At 47.5% G+C, this 15,218-nt stretch overlaps 1 protein-coding gene across 1 annotated transcript in view; it reads left to right on the top strand.

Moving 5' to 3' along the window:
- The window catches only part of PPP1R12C (protein phosphatase 1 regulatory subunit 12C), a 1,339,157-nt gene that overhangs the window by 483,620 nt on the left and 840,319 nt on the right, over positions 1 to 15,218 (top strand). Inside the window, exon 10 of the mRNA XM_069638043.1 lies at positions 11,421 to 11,606. Within this exon, the coding sequence (XP_069494144.1) occupies positions 11,421 to 11,606 (186 nt within the window). The remainder of the gene's footprint in view (positions 1 to 11,420; positions 11,607 to 15,218) is intronic.

Here is a 15,218-nt window from a genome sequence, read left to right as displayed (position 1 = left end):
CTGCATTCCTACCTAAAGTAGTCTCTTCCTTCCATCTAAATGAGGAGATAGTGTTACTTTCTTTGATCCTAAAGACGATGCTCAAAGGGACTTGCACTGTCTGGATGTCAGGCGCGCTCTAAAATTTTATCTGGACAGGACCAAGAGCTTCCACAAGTCGGACACTCTTTGTCACCTTCAGGGGGAAGGGGGTGAGGGTTAAGGCTGGGTTATCAGCCGTCCAAGGCCTCTATAGCAAGGTAGATGGTTGCGGCCATCAAGTAGGCCTACGAGGGGCAGCACAAACCACTTCCAGCAAACATGCATGCCCACGATGTCAGAGCCAAGGCCACGGCTGTCTCATTCCAGACACAGGTCCTGTGGCAGGTCATCAGCAGGGCGTCCACCTGTGCCACCCCTTTCGGCCTTCTGCAAGCACTACTGTTTGGATGCTGGCTCTAAGTCAGATGCGGCCTTCCGACAGGCGGTTCTAAGAAACTTGTTTTCTTAGGGAGGATCACCTCTCCACCCTGGGGCTGCATTCAGTTAGTGATCACCCATGCAGTATGTAGGAAAGAGGACGGGACGTAGGAGTAATTATACGTTACTCACCGTAGTGACTAACGTACTCCTACATAAATAGTCTCCTTTCCTCCATACGTCCCACCCCCTTAATAAAACTGGTGTCATTAGGCAATGGTAAATATGGTCGACGTGTCAAAGGTGACTGAGGAGTGGTGCTGATGCACAGAGTCGGGGGAACACATGCTCCCAGGGCCGCGCCTCTAAATTTAAAGGGAAGATTTTTTTCTGGTGAAAAAGATTGGACGCCCTTGCAGATACAGTATGGAGGAAAGGGGACTATGGACAAGGAGTACCTTTTTTTTTATTTTTTTAAAACGATAACCAATAACAAACAAAACATATCAGTCACTCTGGCACTTTTCATGGATTCCGCCTTCCTTTCTGACTCGTCATGGAGCGATTCCGCTGCCGTGCTGCTCTGATCTACTGCCACCCATTTGCCCAGTCTCAGGTCCACATCCCTTGCACGTCATCTTTTAGGGGGGGTACTATTTGCCTCTTTCTGTTCTCTCGTTATTGTTCGTCCGCTCTCTCTGGGTCTACTGTGCTGCTCTCCACCCCTTGTCCAAATAGATCTTGCATCAGGGAGTTCCATGAAAGTATCTTTTACCCACTTCCCCCCCCTCCTTCCTCTGCACCGCTCTTGTCCACACCACTGTTTCTGCCACTACCCATCTCTGGAGATCAGACCACCGTAAATCTATACTTGGGCCTTCGCTAGAGTTCCATGCCATCACTATCTGACGTTTAGCCAAAATGCACACCAAATCCTTCATTTTGGCCACATGCGTCCTTTGCTTGCCTCCTCTGGGGAAAAAGGCCCAATAGATAATAAGACGCTGGGGTCTATGCTTGGGTCTATGCTTGCATTTGGAGTCCCCTACCCCCCACCCCCCCGCCACCCTCTCCTTGATTCCCTACCAGAAAATCCTTATTACTGGGCAAGTCCAAAACATATGCAGCATGTCTGCTTCCTCCTCTTTGCAGCGGGGGGCAGATTCGAGGTTCTGCCAGTCTCATTGTGGTCAACCTTCCAGGCGTGAGGTATGCCCTATGCATAAGGTATAACTGCGCTTGTCTGAATCTTGCGTTCCTGGACACATTTTTAGGGTATCTTGGCACTCTTGCCCATTCCTGGTCATTGAAGGGTCTATGGAGCTCTTCTTCCCAACGTTCTCTCGTTTGCAGCACATGCTCATTGTTGGAGACCAGCAGTTGTTCATATAATTTGGAGACCTTGTGTCCTCCTCCTGATATGTCGTACCACGCATCCAACTCCCCCTCTGTGTCCTCTCCGTCTGGCCATTCTAGCCCCATCTCTTCTTGATTGCTCTGACCATGCTATTATGTAGGATAAACTGGCTTCCGTGTATCTCTTGGTCTTCCACGAGGTTTAAAAATTTCACCCTTTGTCCCTCTTTCCTCAGATCTCCTATCTGGGCTACGCCTTTGGCTTCCCAATGGGATTGGTATATTGCGAGAGTTCCGGTGCCCGGGCCTACAAATCCTGCAAAGGGGATCTGTACCGAGCATGGATCTTTCGTCCCCTGATGCTTCCATGCCCTGCTCCACAGGGTTATTGCGAGTTTGACCATGTTAGGTAGAGTCTTGGTCAGGGGTATATCGATACACAAGGCATACATTAGTTTTCAAAAATTTATTAGCAGAATTTGATTGGCAAACTGACCTATTTGATTAGCAATTGTGTACTAATATTGTTAGTGTCACCAGAATGTATTTGTACCCAAGACATGAAATGATCAACAATTCAGCAGTTTTGGGTACCGCTGAAATAAGACTTGAGAAGTCAGGCCTTGCAAATTCAGCTAGACTTGCAGATCGGGTAATTTAGTTTCCCTATTCACCCTTCGAGAAATGCACTCGACCCATAGCAATGGAGGACACCAAATTTAAAATGCGATTTGTGTACAATGGTGCATTTCACTACAAATTCGCTTTGTTTGCACACTGCTGCCACCCAGAGGCCAGCCATGCACAGTGAAACATTTGTTTGACATTTTCTGCAAAGTAAATGTTACATAAATATTTCAAACATCTCTTGCAAATGCTACTCTCCCTTCATAAAATGTACTCTACTATGCGAGTGGGCAAAAAGACTTTCCGAGTCACAGCCAAATGTCTGTAAAATGTAAAAGGTTAGCTGCATGAACAGACACAAATAGATGTGATAAAAAGGCTCTGAAAAAGGTTTGGCCAGCTGTCTCCTGCAGGTGTTAATATATAATGCAATCATAATCATGAAGCAAAGCGGGTTCTGGAGGCGAACTACTGTGTTTGGTATTGCAACAGACCTGTAGATGTACAGATTGGATGGTACTATTGATCACTACATTGCGTAAGCATCTAGTTTGCTCTGTGTATTCATTATGTAAGCGGAAAGAGACTAAGCACAGTGGATTGCCTAGCAGGCAGATAACTGAGCAAACTAGTTAAAATAGTGTACTGTGTGGTCATCTCAATTTCAGGGTACCTGGTATAAAGCAACTTTTGAATGTCAAGGAGTATGGGGCTCGCTCATGGGTTGAGCACCATGTGCAAGATATATGCAACCTGAAAGTTACAGAACTGTGCCATCAAAAGCATTTGATCATGTGATCATGTACATTTTCAAAAGTGTTGACTCGTCAATATGATGCATCTACCTACCCCAACAAAATGAAATATAGTTGACACAATGAAATTTAGATAACTAACCTAAACTTTACTGTAAAGCATGCAGATGATGCAGTGTTTTACAGTATCAATCAGGCCTCGAGATATGGTGTGTACCAGGCCTTTTTTACGCATGAAAATCTTGTAAATACAACAGCTTTTATTATTTTCCTGTGTACGTTTACACACAAGTTTAGAGCAGAGGGCAGTGCAAAGGTCAGGTTACTTGACAGAAACCAGAACGTTTCTTTTGATTTTTATCTACATGGATGTAATTGAAAGCAATGGATAAAAGCCTTGAAAACAAAATGTATTTCTCTGAAGCCTTTAAAAAAAGAAACTGTACACTGATAAAAGGAATGGTTTCTTTCCATTCGTCTTCTGCTATGTTGATGCTCATGGAGCAAACGGAAGCATTGTGCATATTTATTTTCCTTGCATTTTAGGATTGTATAACTAACAAGATGGAAAACTAAGTTGCAACTGAGAATTCATCTTTTGTAACAAATTATGCTTTTTTCCCCCCATTGAAAGCAAACCAGTATTGCACAATTGTATTTTTCAGAGTTCCTGTGCTGTGTGCATAATCATGCGGAGGCAGATCATTTTTACACTTAAAATGTAATGTACACTCTAATTATAAACAGCATGTAAAGTTATGAATATGCGCGGTCTAGTTTACATACATTCAACCTTGCAGTCAATGGTACATTACTATAAATGGTCAGTGGCAACGGAGTCTACCCAAAACGATGAGTGATTCTCATTACACCACAATCACAGGTGTCCCAGCCTCTCAAAATCTTCAAGACTACATTTAAAACATCCGAAACCTGACTCTCCATTAAGTATAAGCGCTGTTCAAAAACAAATGAAAGTTACATTTGTTATTGAAATAGAAACTGAGGAAAACCTTTCCTTGTGGTGATCCAAATAGGTATTTAACTTTATGTAGCGCTTCATACATGGTTTGTCCAATATCTAGGCACTGATTATTATACCTCAGTCGATACTCAGTTTACCGACCTCTGAAGGATGTCAATAAGATAGCTCAGCGGTTGAGAGCTCATTGCTGCAATCTGTTAATGATCTGTAGGTTGAAGAATCGAATCCCGGCAAGGCCAACTCAGCCTTTTGTCATTTCGAGGTCAATAAAGGAGTACCGACTTAGGTTTGGTGGTAATTGTGATAAATATGTTATATGTAGAGTGCTTTGTCAAACACGCCATCTAAATAAATATTTGACCGTGAGATTAGATATATCATTTAGCATGGAGTCCTTGCCTCTTTACACTGTTGTATCATAACATTGGCATACTATTAGGTAGTAATAGCTCCAGGAAATGAGGACTTTCATTAAACATCAAAAGACAATTCTGCTATCAAACCTCAAAACACACAATACAATTCATGTTTGCTTTATTATGTAATTGGATATGTTGTTGTGTTTTCGACATTTAAATATATACAGGAGAGATCAAATGGCCAGACCTTAGAGAAATAATTAAAGGTGTATTCTCTCACAATGCAGAAAGCAGCAGCATATTAATGATTTCCATACAGTTTTTGCACACGTCAGCTGGATGTTGCGCACATTTTACTCTCTTGCAAAGGAGAAAAGTAATGTTTACTGTCTTTAAATCACATTTACTTGCAAAGTTTAAAAATGGGGAGTAAAATACCCCCGCCTCAAAATCTTACCTGGGGCACTGGTATCAATACTCTAATTATGCATTATGTAACAACCTACATTTTAGGAATGGAATTGCATGACTGTCTCTCTTTAAAAAAAAAAAAAAAAAAAAATGTAAAATTGACACATACTGGTCTTTATCAGAAAGGATATAGAAAGGTTAATAAAAGTAGCATCCAGATTATTTCAGGTTTGCAATTAGTTGAAAAACAAAATGACATTCTTGCCTAGCACTCCCACACATGCCTTTGGCACTTTAGAGTGGAGGAGATGATTACTGCTGCACTTTCTATCCATTAGGACTTGAAGTGAACAGAGAAGAGGGGGAAGAGAGCACAGAGGGCAAGAGAGGAATGCTGGGTGAGCTGTGTTTTCATTGAAGAGGGCAACTTAAATAGCTATCTTTGCTACACAAGTGTCCATTTGATTAGCAAACTGGCAGAATTGCATAGCAAATTGCTATGTGACACTGCTTATTTTATGCCTTGATACATACCAGTTCTCTCAAGTAGTATAGTTTCAGTGCCGGCTTGAAGTATTGAGTCTATTGTTGTTCACCCCTCCACCCCCCCCCCCCCCAAGCCATTTGACCACAAATTGCAATTGCCCTGCTAGGTAGTACCGTTCAAAGTCCGGCAATCAAATGCCTCCTGCTTCATAGTCTCTTTGCAGAGTCTTCATCGCAATCCTGCACCTCCTCCCTCCCCACAGGAACATTTGTGCTATTGTATTCAATTGTGTGAAGGAAGCCCTAGGTATGTCGAATGGGATGTTTGTGAAATAATACAATATGCGTTAGTATCACCATCTTCAGCAGGGCCGCTCTTCCTATCATTCCCAATGGAAGTGTCCCCCAGAAGACCATAGCTTTTTGTGCCCTGTCAAGGGCTCTACATGTGTTGAGTTTGTGTGTATCTGCGGTATCATGGTGGACTTCCATCCCCAGATATCGAAAGGAGCGCGGTGCCCACATAAGGCCCAGATCAGGGAGTTGATTCAAGGGGACCCATCTTTGGTCTACTACGAACGTCTGGTGTATGCGTCTATCACTTCTAGTAGACATGGTAGATTTACATGCGGGTTCCCCACAAAGAGGAGCATGCCGTCCGCGTATAGCGAGAATTGATGCACCACCCCTTCTGTCTAGCCCAGTGTCCCCATACTCGTCTGTAAGGAAAACGGCCAGCGGTTCCAGGGCCAGTATATACAACTTCAGTGATAGTGGGCACCTCTGCTTGGTGCCTCTGTGTATCCTCCAGACTTCTGAGATGTTTTCCTCTTTTCACTCTAGCTCTTGGATTTTAATATAGCAGCCTAATCCACCGAAGGAACCCCTCCCCCATCCTGAAGTGGGCGAGGACACACAACAGCAACTCCCAATTCACTGAGTCGAAAGCCTTAACCACGTTTAGCGACGCGCATTCGTCCCATCTGAAGTTTGTCCTGTCAATCACATGGTGAAGCCTTCGCAGATTCCATGACTTCCCGGGGTCACATCCCGTCCGATCGGAATGGATCAGCGTGGGTATCACCCCTTTTAGTCATTTAGCAAGCACTACTGTGAGAATTCTGGAATCCTGATTAATGAGGGAGATGGGCCTGTATGAGGCATAATCCAGCAGTGATTTCCCTGGTTTAAGGATCGGTATGATCACTCATTCCGACATGCTGTCTGACAGCTGTCCTTTCTCATACGTCTCTTAATGTTTCCAGCAATCTCGGTACTAAGGTGCCCTTGTATTTCTTGTAAAATTCACCTGCAAGGTCCTAGGGATTTGCCTGATGAAAGCTCAGTGATTACGGCCTCTATTTCTTCCACTGTGAGGGGAACCTCTAGCAATTGAACCTGTTCTGCTGCTAGTTTCGGCAGAGTAATCTGTTCCAAGGCGTCCGCTATATCACCTGGCTCCACCTCTGGGTTAGGGGTGTACAATTGTTCATAGAAACGCGAGAATAGTTTGATACCCACCTGGCTCCTGACCTCCCTCCCCGCTTCGTCTTTTATTGCATTAATGGGGTCTCTTTTACACTCCTGCTTGGTAAACCAGGCCAGGAGCCTGCCAGGTTTGTCCCCCTCCGCATGTAGCCTCTGTTTATACTTCCCACAATCCAATCTCCCCAGTTTTTCCCAGAGTTCTATGCATCTCAGTCTCATCGCTATTATCTCCATAGGTCCCCCCCCCAGTCACTCCAGCCCGTCGTTCTACCAGTTCTATCTCTCTTTCCAGTTTTCCAAGATCTGCCAAGGCGCTACCTCTCAGTCCTCCTGTTTTCCCTATTGCTGCCTGCCTTATCACCACTTTAAAAGCATCCCAGAGCGTACCTTTACTCTCTACGCTTCCCGCATTGTGCTCAAAATAGTCTCCTATCACATCATGTTGGAATTCCTGGAACTCCCCCCCCCCCCCTGCAATGCCTCTGCTCTTAGCCGCCATGTTGGTATTGGAGCCTTTTTGTAGGTCTGCCCATGTTGCTAGCAGTGGAGATTGGTCCGACAGTGTGCGTGCCTTAATGTTTATCCCCATGAAATCTCTGATTCAGTGCCCGTAAATCTATGCATGTAAATATTCCATGGCGTGCGCTATGTGTGTACCCTCTCTCATCCCCATGTACCTTCCTCCAGACGTCCGCTAGATGCAATCGATTCAGGATCATTTGTAACGCCTTAGCTGGGGCTGCTGGCTTCTGTCTTTATCATCCGATCTCTCCAGGAGTTGGTCCAGGGTGCAATTGAAGTCTCCCGCCCAGATGTACGTTGCCTCTCTGTATTGGCCCAGTTTGGGTGCAATTTGTCTCAAGTATGCCGTTGCGTCGTGATTCGGTGCATATGTATTTATCAAGCATATGTCCTTATTCTCCAGCATTCTGTGCACTATCACCAGCCTGCCTACTGAATCGCGTTCTTGCTTTATCAGCTGGAATGGGACCCCTGGGGCAACCCGTAGCAGCACTCCCCTGGCATAGTTTGAGTATGTGGAGCTGTACATCTATTATTTTGCCTTTAAAAATGACATCTAAACTCGTATAGCACTTTGAGGTTGTGTGTCTTGTCCCTTCCGGCAGACCTGGAGCCCGTTGCTCCTTTATGAATTCCTTCTGGCTTGCGTTTTGCTCCTTATGCCAAAATGACCGTACTCCTATTAGTTTCTAGGTCTTTGCTGAGGAATAACTTGCTGGTCCATCCATGTGTGAGCCTCCTCTGTCATCTCGAAGAAACACAACCTGCCCTGATGTATCACCTTAAATTTAGCCGGGTATAGTAGCATGTACCATATACTTGCCTCTCTCAAGCGTCCTTTAGTTGGGCCGAAACACACTCTTAGTCTCGGGACCATGACAGTGTAGTCTGCATATATAGTAATTTTGGAGGAGTTCCTGGTTATCACCACCCCCCGCCCCCCTTCTATCGTGAATGTCAATATCTTCTCCCTATCTTTGAAGTTCATGATCTTGGCGATCATCAATCTCTTGGGGGGGGGGGCCCTTCTGGTTGGGGCTTTCTAGTCGGGGCTCTGTGGGTTCTTTCTACCGCAAAACCCTGGGACCATACTCCTGCCCCAATCTCCTGCAACAGCAGATTTTCCACGTAATCCATGGGGTCCATGCCTTCCTCCCTTCTGGCAGTCCAACTATGCAGATTTTGTTCCTTCGGGCCCTCTGTTCCGCTCTGCGATCCAGGATCTTCACTCATTGCAGCACTTCCGCCATTTGTGTCCGAGTGGTGATGACATTGGTGGTGTTCTGCTGCACCTGCTGCTCTGCTGTAGTCACCCAGTCTGTCAAGTTCCGTGCATCTTGTCGGAGGAGGCCCACATCCACCATGACTGTGTCCATCTTATTTTCCAAAGACACCTTCAGGGCCACTATCGCTTCCAGCATTGGACCCTCGCTTACCTCTCCCGCCTGTTGTGCAGCGCTTGTCGAGGCAATCGCTGCGTTTGATTGGATGGGTTGTTTTTTTTTGTCTGACTTTCTGTTAAAGGAGACTATGCTGGTTTGTTTGCCTCTTCCTCCTTTTGTCTTGTTTGGTATTCTTGCAGGCGTGAGGCGTCGTCTTCCGCCTCTGTCCTACTCCAGCCTTTGCGCTTTCCTCATGCACTCCGTTCTTATTCAAGGTAGGCCTGGCCCCTCTCTCCGTCCCTGGTACCCCAGAGCCAGGACGCCTAATCGATGAGCGGACAGCCCTCCTGCTTCTATGCTTGCTCCATGTGGTCCGTCACGCTGATGTGTCCATGCTTCACCCCCAATAGCTTGTGTGGGTCTGTCTATTGTCCGTTTTCACATAGCATAACTGTGGCTGCTGGGAGGTGCTCCTCCTTGCTGCTGTCCCAGCCCAGCAGGCCGAACGTCCCCTCCCGCTTGTGCCGCTTATTTATTTATGGTTTTCCTGTTTTCTTTTTGTTACTCCCGTGTCTCTCTCATCCGTCGAACAACCCAGGGGGGGGCTGGCGCTCCGTTTTCTGCACCTGCGTGCCTCAAGATTGGGCCTGCACAAGCCTATCAGTGTGCCTTGTTTGTACCCTATCTGGTATGCATTTGGGCCCTGGGAGGGGACGGTTCCCAGCTGCTCCCACTTGCACTGCCCCCCCCCCCCCCCCCACCTTATTGCTTCTCAAGTGGGTCGTGTCCTCCCACATTGCGCTGCCCTTTGTGTCTGTTTCCTTGCCCCCTCAGCCTCTGGTGGTGTTCCTCCCTCACCCCCCCCCCCCCCCTGAATTGCAGCGGTCCACTCCTTAGCGGCCTGTGCCCCTTATCGCGGGATGTTTTAGCGTAGTGTCCTACTTTGCAGGCTTATGAGTCTATCTCTTTGTCGCTGCCACTGGAGCATTCAATCTGGCCGGGTGTGTACTCTTGGCCCTGAGGTGGCTCCCCCGGATAGGCCGCACAGCCCCCGTCCCCTCAGATCGGACACAAGCAAGGGGGGAGCCCACTGTGTTCTTTCTCCGCCTGTTGGCTAGCCGGAGCCTGCGCCGCTCACCTGCTCATCCTGCAGTTGCCTTCTCTTCTTCTCCTCGAGGTCCGCCGGTGCAGTGCTCCCATGTCTTCAGCCAGTTATCGGCCCCCCAGCGCTGCTCCGCCTTCCAGTGCACCTTTGTTGGCTCCGGTGCACGCTGCTCAGCCATCTTACGAGCTGAGTAGTGCCTGCACTCGGCCAGCCGCAGCTCAGCCATCTTACGAGCTGAGTAGTGCCTGCACTCGGCCAGCCGCTGCTCAGCCATCTTACGAGCTGAGTAGTGCCTGCACTCGGCCGGCTGCCGCACCTCCCGCGAGGAGGGGCAGCCTCACGCGGGCACCCCCGAGTGTTGGTGGTGGGTCCCTGCTGCTCCCTGCAAGGGGAGATGGACAAAGGGGCGCGCCAGTGCGCCCGTCTGACATGGGGTCTCCTGGTCCTTGGCGTCTGGATCACTCTGCACTGTCTAGACTAGGGCACTGCTGGGCAGTACCGTGGGCTCCAGCCCTGCCGCTCACGCCTGCTTCTGACGGAACGCTCCACTCGTTCTTCCTGGGTGAGCCGGGTGCTACGCGGTTGGTCAGGCCCTGGTGTCCCTCCCCAATTCGTCTGCTGCTGTCGGAGGCTTCCTGCCAGGGCCGCCTCTGTCACTAGGCTGCCCCCTTCGCCAATGTCACGCCGGTACATCTAAATGCCACCTCGGCCAGAATCCACCATGTTGGATCTGCGGCGCAGTTCTGCGCTCTCCCTCTTCGTCGCGTTTCGTCTCACTTGGGTTCCGGGTCTGAGCGAGAGTCATCCCTGGTGTGCTCGGGACTTTCATGGATTTGTGCGTCTAATTTCAGCACCTGCTTATGCAATTTTCACCAGTTTTGGCTCTTTCGTACTTCAGGATCTCTTGGATCTCCAAGAGCTTGCAGCTTACGTCATGGCCGCTAAGCCAGGCCCCCGACTAGGAGTAAGTTAGTCACTTTGATGAGTAACTTATTATTTTTTGTAATACGTGTGTGGAAATTCCTGTATTCAAAGTAGTTTACTATGTTCTTGTCAACGACACTCTTGAGTTGTCCTGAATTGCTCAACTGTAGGCTCTTTACATGAACCAATGAACGCCTTAGGATTGCCCATTTGCCTTGATTTGTAAAGATGCCCTGTCACTCTAAAGATGGTGGATATTCCATCTAATCACCTGTGGCGTTACTCACAAATGTGGGCTGTTTACCCATGAGAGAACCTGCCCGTCTTCCCAGACAAAATGGGGTATTTTGTTTGCACCCTAATGCAGATCTTCAGCACAAGACCAATGGAATTCAGTCCTTTGTCTGATGGGTGTCTCATTGTTTATTTGTTGTGATCTCTACAGTCAAATTTTCTATTTTGATTGCATAAACAAAAGCTATTTAGCCGATTGGTTGGTTACCATATGGCCCGCTGTTTGCTATGAAGCAGGTATTTCTAATTTGTTGCCTGTTGCATAAATTGCAGAAGCCTTGATTTCCAGTATTCACTCCCAACCACCTTGCTCTTTTATCCATGCAGTTCACTGGGGTGCAGATCCACTCCACTGAGAAGGAAGATTCTTCCTTGACCACATGGCGTGCAGGGCTTAAGAAAACTGGAAGCTTTGGAGTTCTTCCAGATGCAAAGCTTGAAGATGGCCATGCCAATGAATGTCGAGGGATAAAGCGTTCTGCATCAAGTCCACGTCTCGACGCAGAAGAGAAGGTGAGAATTTGGTTTCTTTAAACTTAAAGCAACTTTTCACTTGCCATTCTAATGAATGGTACTTCCTGTAGATATCTCATTAGAAATATTGTCTTGCACCTTAATGGATCTTTAATTTTCATTTTCTTCCCCAATTTAGCTTTTTGCTGCTCGTCATTTGTGGGTGGAATGGAATATATTACACGGCTGAAGTGTTTACAGTGAACTATTTATTGTACCATACACCGATATTAAGGTTCTCTGGCCACGGTCCAGGGTGTTGTTGCCTCACGTCCCTTCTCCCCCTTCTCCAGTCACCAGTGTCTTGAAAAAGGACAAGCACATTGGTAGGCTCCCGTGGTGGCGTCGTTCCGCATTGATTGCCTATTAAGTACCAATTCCAGTCTTCCTAGGTTGACCCTCTGCAGTCTTACCCAATGCACCAGCCTGTTAGTTGTCCCTTGTTGGCAACGTTCCGCATGAGCAACAAGGCTTCTGTTCCCCACTAGCTCCTGTCACTCCTTTCTTGTCTCCTGACTCACCCGGCACTCCGGGCACAGCTGCAGGCTTCCCCCAGTCATTCCCTTGGTGGCAGTGTTCCACTTTGATGGTGTGCCTGGACCTCTGCTCAACCCAATGTCAGTTTAATGGCCAGTCCGTGATTCCCTTTTGCCTTACATGTCCAGCCCTTGACCCGGCCTCAGCTGTCAGGCTGATTTTGAGTTTTTGCTTACCAGTGGCTCAGTATGTCCAGATGAACCCCTCCTCCCATGCATTTGGTTCACTCTCCCCTGCTTCTCGCTCTCCTTCCCCATCTGGCCCGTGCCGAACACACACCACAAGTTCACCAGATCGATACTCCAAAAAAGAAGAGAAAACGCCTCATTAGTGGCGAGCTGCCCCCTCACCTGGTTCCCTACCCAATTTCACTAGCAGCCACACTTGATGTTACGCGCCACCCCCTCCCTATTATCACACACGTGCTCGTCTTTGTAATGAGCCGACTGCAGTGCTCCCTGGACCAGGTCCCCTTATGTCGTTCGATCCTGCCTGAGTGTTTCCTCAAAGGTGCCAATATGGCTTTGGAATATTCAGCAAGTCGTCTGAGCTTAGACCATGCATGAAATACCTGATCCAGAAATGTGACACCACAAGGTGTGAATGTGTTGTATGGTGACTCGCTATGGCTGACCTACCCTCAGCCTACCAGCCACCCTACCCCACCTCAATTTGCCAAACTCAATTCAGCATGCTCAGGAAGGCTATTAGGGAGTTAAATGGCACCCTTCATGTCTGCTCTTGAGCTCCAGTCCTTTTCTCGGGTAGAGGTCCTGGTGGCATGACATGCCACTTCCCTGACTGAGGACAATGTACTGAACACTTGGTTGCACAAGCAGCAGCAGTGATGTGGCAGCACTATGCTAATTACCCAGCAGAAAACGTGCTGCCATAATGCCAGGCATTTACTATAACCTGTATTACCACTCCATTAACTCTGGCACCTCTCGGGATCTGCGATGGCCTCTGAGCTTTCAACTGAGTAGTCCTGGTCAATCTTTAGAATAGCCTGTCCCAGTGCTAAAAATACAGATTCTCTTCCCCACCACACCTTATACTGTGGCACAGTTTAACCAATTTTGTTCGGTCATTTTATCCCCAGTAGATTGCCTGTCCTGAGACCCTTGTCTTAACTTAGCAGCATTTCTTTAGCGTAATATACGCCCAAAGGCATCTTGACGCTAACTCAGACAGGACGATAAGCAATAGAAAAGCTAAAACAAATGTTTTTATAGAGCACCTGAAAGGCAGGTAGTTATCCACTGTCCGGAGAGCCCGAGGAAGAGCATTCCACAAAGGGGCAGCAGCTACTGAAAATGATTGACCTCCAACACTGCTCAGTTTAAACGGAGGGACCTCAACCAAGCAAGCCTCCACTGACTGCAGCGTCCGGCGGGGACATAAAAACTGAAATTTGCTTGCTCATGAATAGCTAGTGAGAAATGCAAAGCTTGATGCACCCGACAAAGTGCCTTGAATTGTACACGCCTTGCAACTGGAAGTCAGTGCAGACTGAGCAGAATGGGTTAGATAGGAGCCCAGCAGCCACCCGAGCCGCAGAAGTCTGCAAAATTTGCAGACGCTGGATCAGCTAAGCTGGTTGTGCAAAAAACAAAGGATTACAATAATCCAGTACCAAAGTGGACACCACTGGTGCACGAAGATGAGAAGAGGGAAAAGGGAAGGCTCTTGCACAGATATTTAAGTTTAAGATGCCCATCTGACGAACCACACCGATCTGTGTTGCCATTGAAAGTGATGGCATGATCTTAATCCCCAGATCCTTGATCAACGGTACAGGGGTAGGGCAAGGATCAAGTGAGGAAGGCCAGAAGAGAGGTGACCAACGGGTAGCTGCAGCAGAGGACCCCACCACCAAGACCTCAGTCTTACCGCCGTTCAGTGTAAGCCAGTTGTTACACATCCATTCCCTCACGGCTTCAAGACAGACCCTGAGCTTGGTGGAGTATCGGGCAGAGACTCCCAGCCGAGCCAAAATCTGCATCATATCGGCATAGACATAATCGCAGAAGCCATGAAAGAAAATGAGCTTAGTGGCTGAACATACACATTAAAAAACATTGGAGAGATCACAGAATCCTGCGGGACGCCACAAAGCAGTTGAGGCAAAATGAAAAGGTGTAATAGAAAGAGACCTGAGAACGATCAGAAAAAAGAAGTGAACCAGGACAGAACAACACCTGAGAGGCCTGCCCCATGAGGTGACCGAGCACAACAGCCTGATCGATGGTATCATAAGCAGCAGATAAATCGAGCAAAGCTCCCACACTGCCTTTATCATGAAGCCAAGTAAGGTCATCCACAACTGAAACCAGTTATCCCTGTGTGCCGGGTCTTGGCCGAAACCCAGACTGAGAGAAGTGAAAAAAGATTCCTCCAAGAAAGACGTGAGGAGAGACCAGACTTGAGTAACTACATAAAGAAAGGAAGAAGAGAAATAGGACGGAAACTCAGAGAACTAGAAGTGTCCAATGTCGTTTTTATAGAGGGACCACCAGAGTGTGTGTAAGTGGAGCTAGCCAGTTCTAAACGAGGTATTCACAGCATGTGAAACCAGTGGGGTAATGTGGGCCATAATCTCCTTCAGAACAGCAGTGGAACAGCATCCATAGGGGAGGCCGTTCTCTCAATGGATGACACTGGCCAACGAGGGCCAGCTATGTTTGGCACGGAGCTGTAAGAGTTTGTCGCTGATCTTCGGAATTAGTCTTCAGGTGGTCTTGATCACTGGCAACAGTAATAGCTTTTGATACAGGTTCTTGTGGACAAAACTGCTGGAGCCAAATGAGGCACCAGTCAGTTCTCTTGGAGGTGTCGCCCTCTCCTAAAGATCCAGATGCTGATTAATGGACAATTCTTGGGCCTTTACCTTACTTGTTACGGGATCCGCAAAGTATGTAGTCAAGATGGCCCTTAGGGTACCATGTTTAACAGTTTGGATCCCAGGACTACCCTAGGATTTACAATGGCCCAACCTGAATTGAAATTGTGCAAAATTAATGGTGGCGTTGACAGAGCGATTTTGGAGTGGCTGTTCGGGATACTGGTTCTTTT

Source organism: Ambystoma mexicanum, chromosome 1q (assembly GCF_040938575.1).
Source record: "Ambystoma mexicanum isolate Mex_15411 chromosome 1q, UKY_AmexF1_1, whole genome shotgun sequence".
NCBI lineage: Eukaryota > Metazoa > Chordata > Amphibia > Caudata > Ambystomatidae > Ambystoma > Ambystoma mexicanum.
Note: the sequence above shows the minus strand (reverse complement) of the source record. Positions and strands in the feature narration are given on the sequence as shown.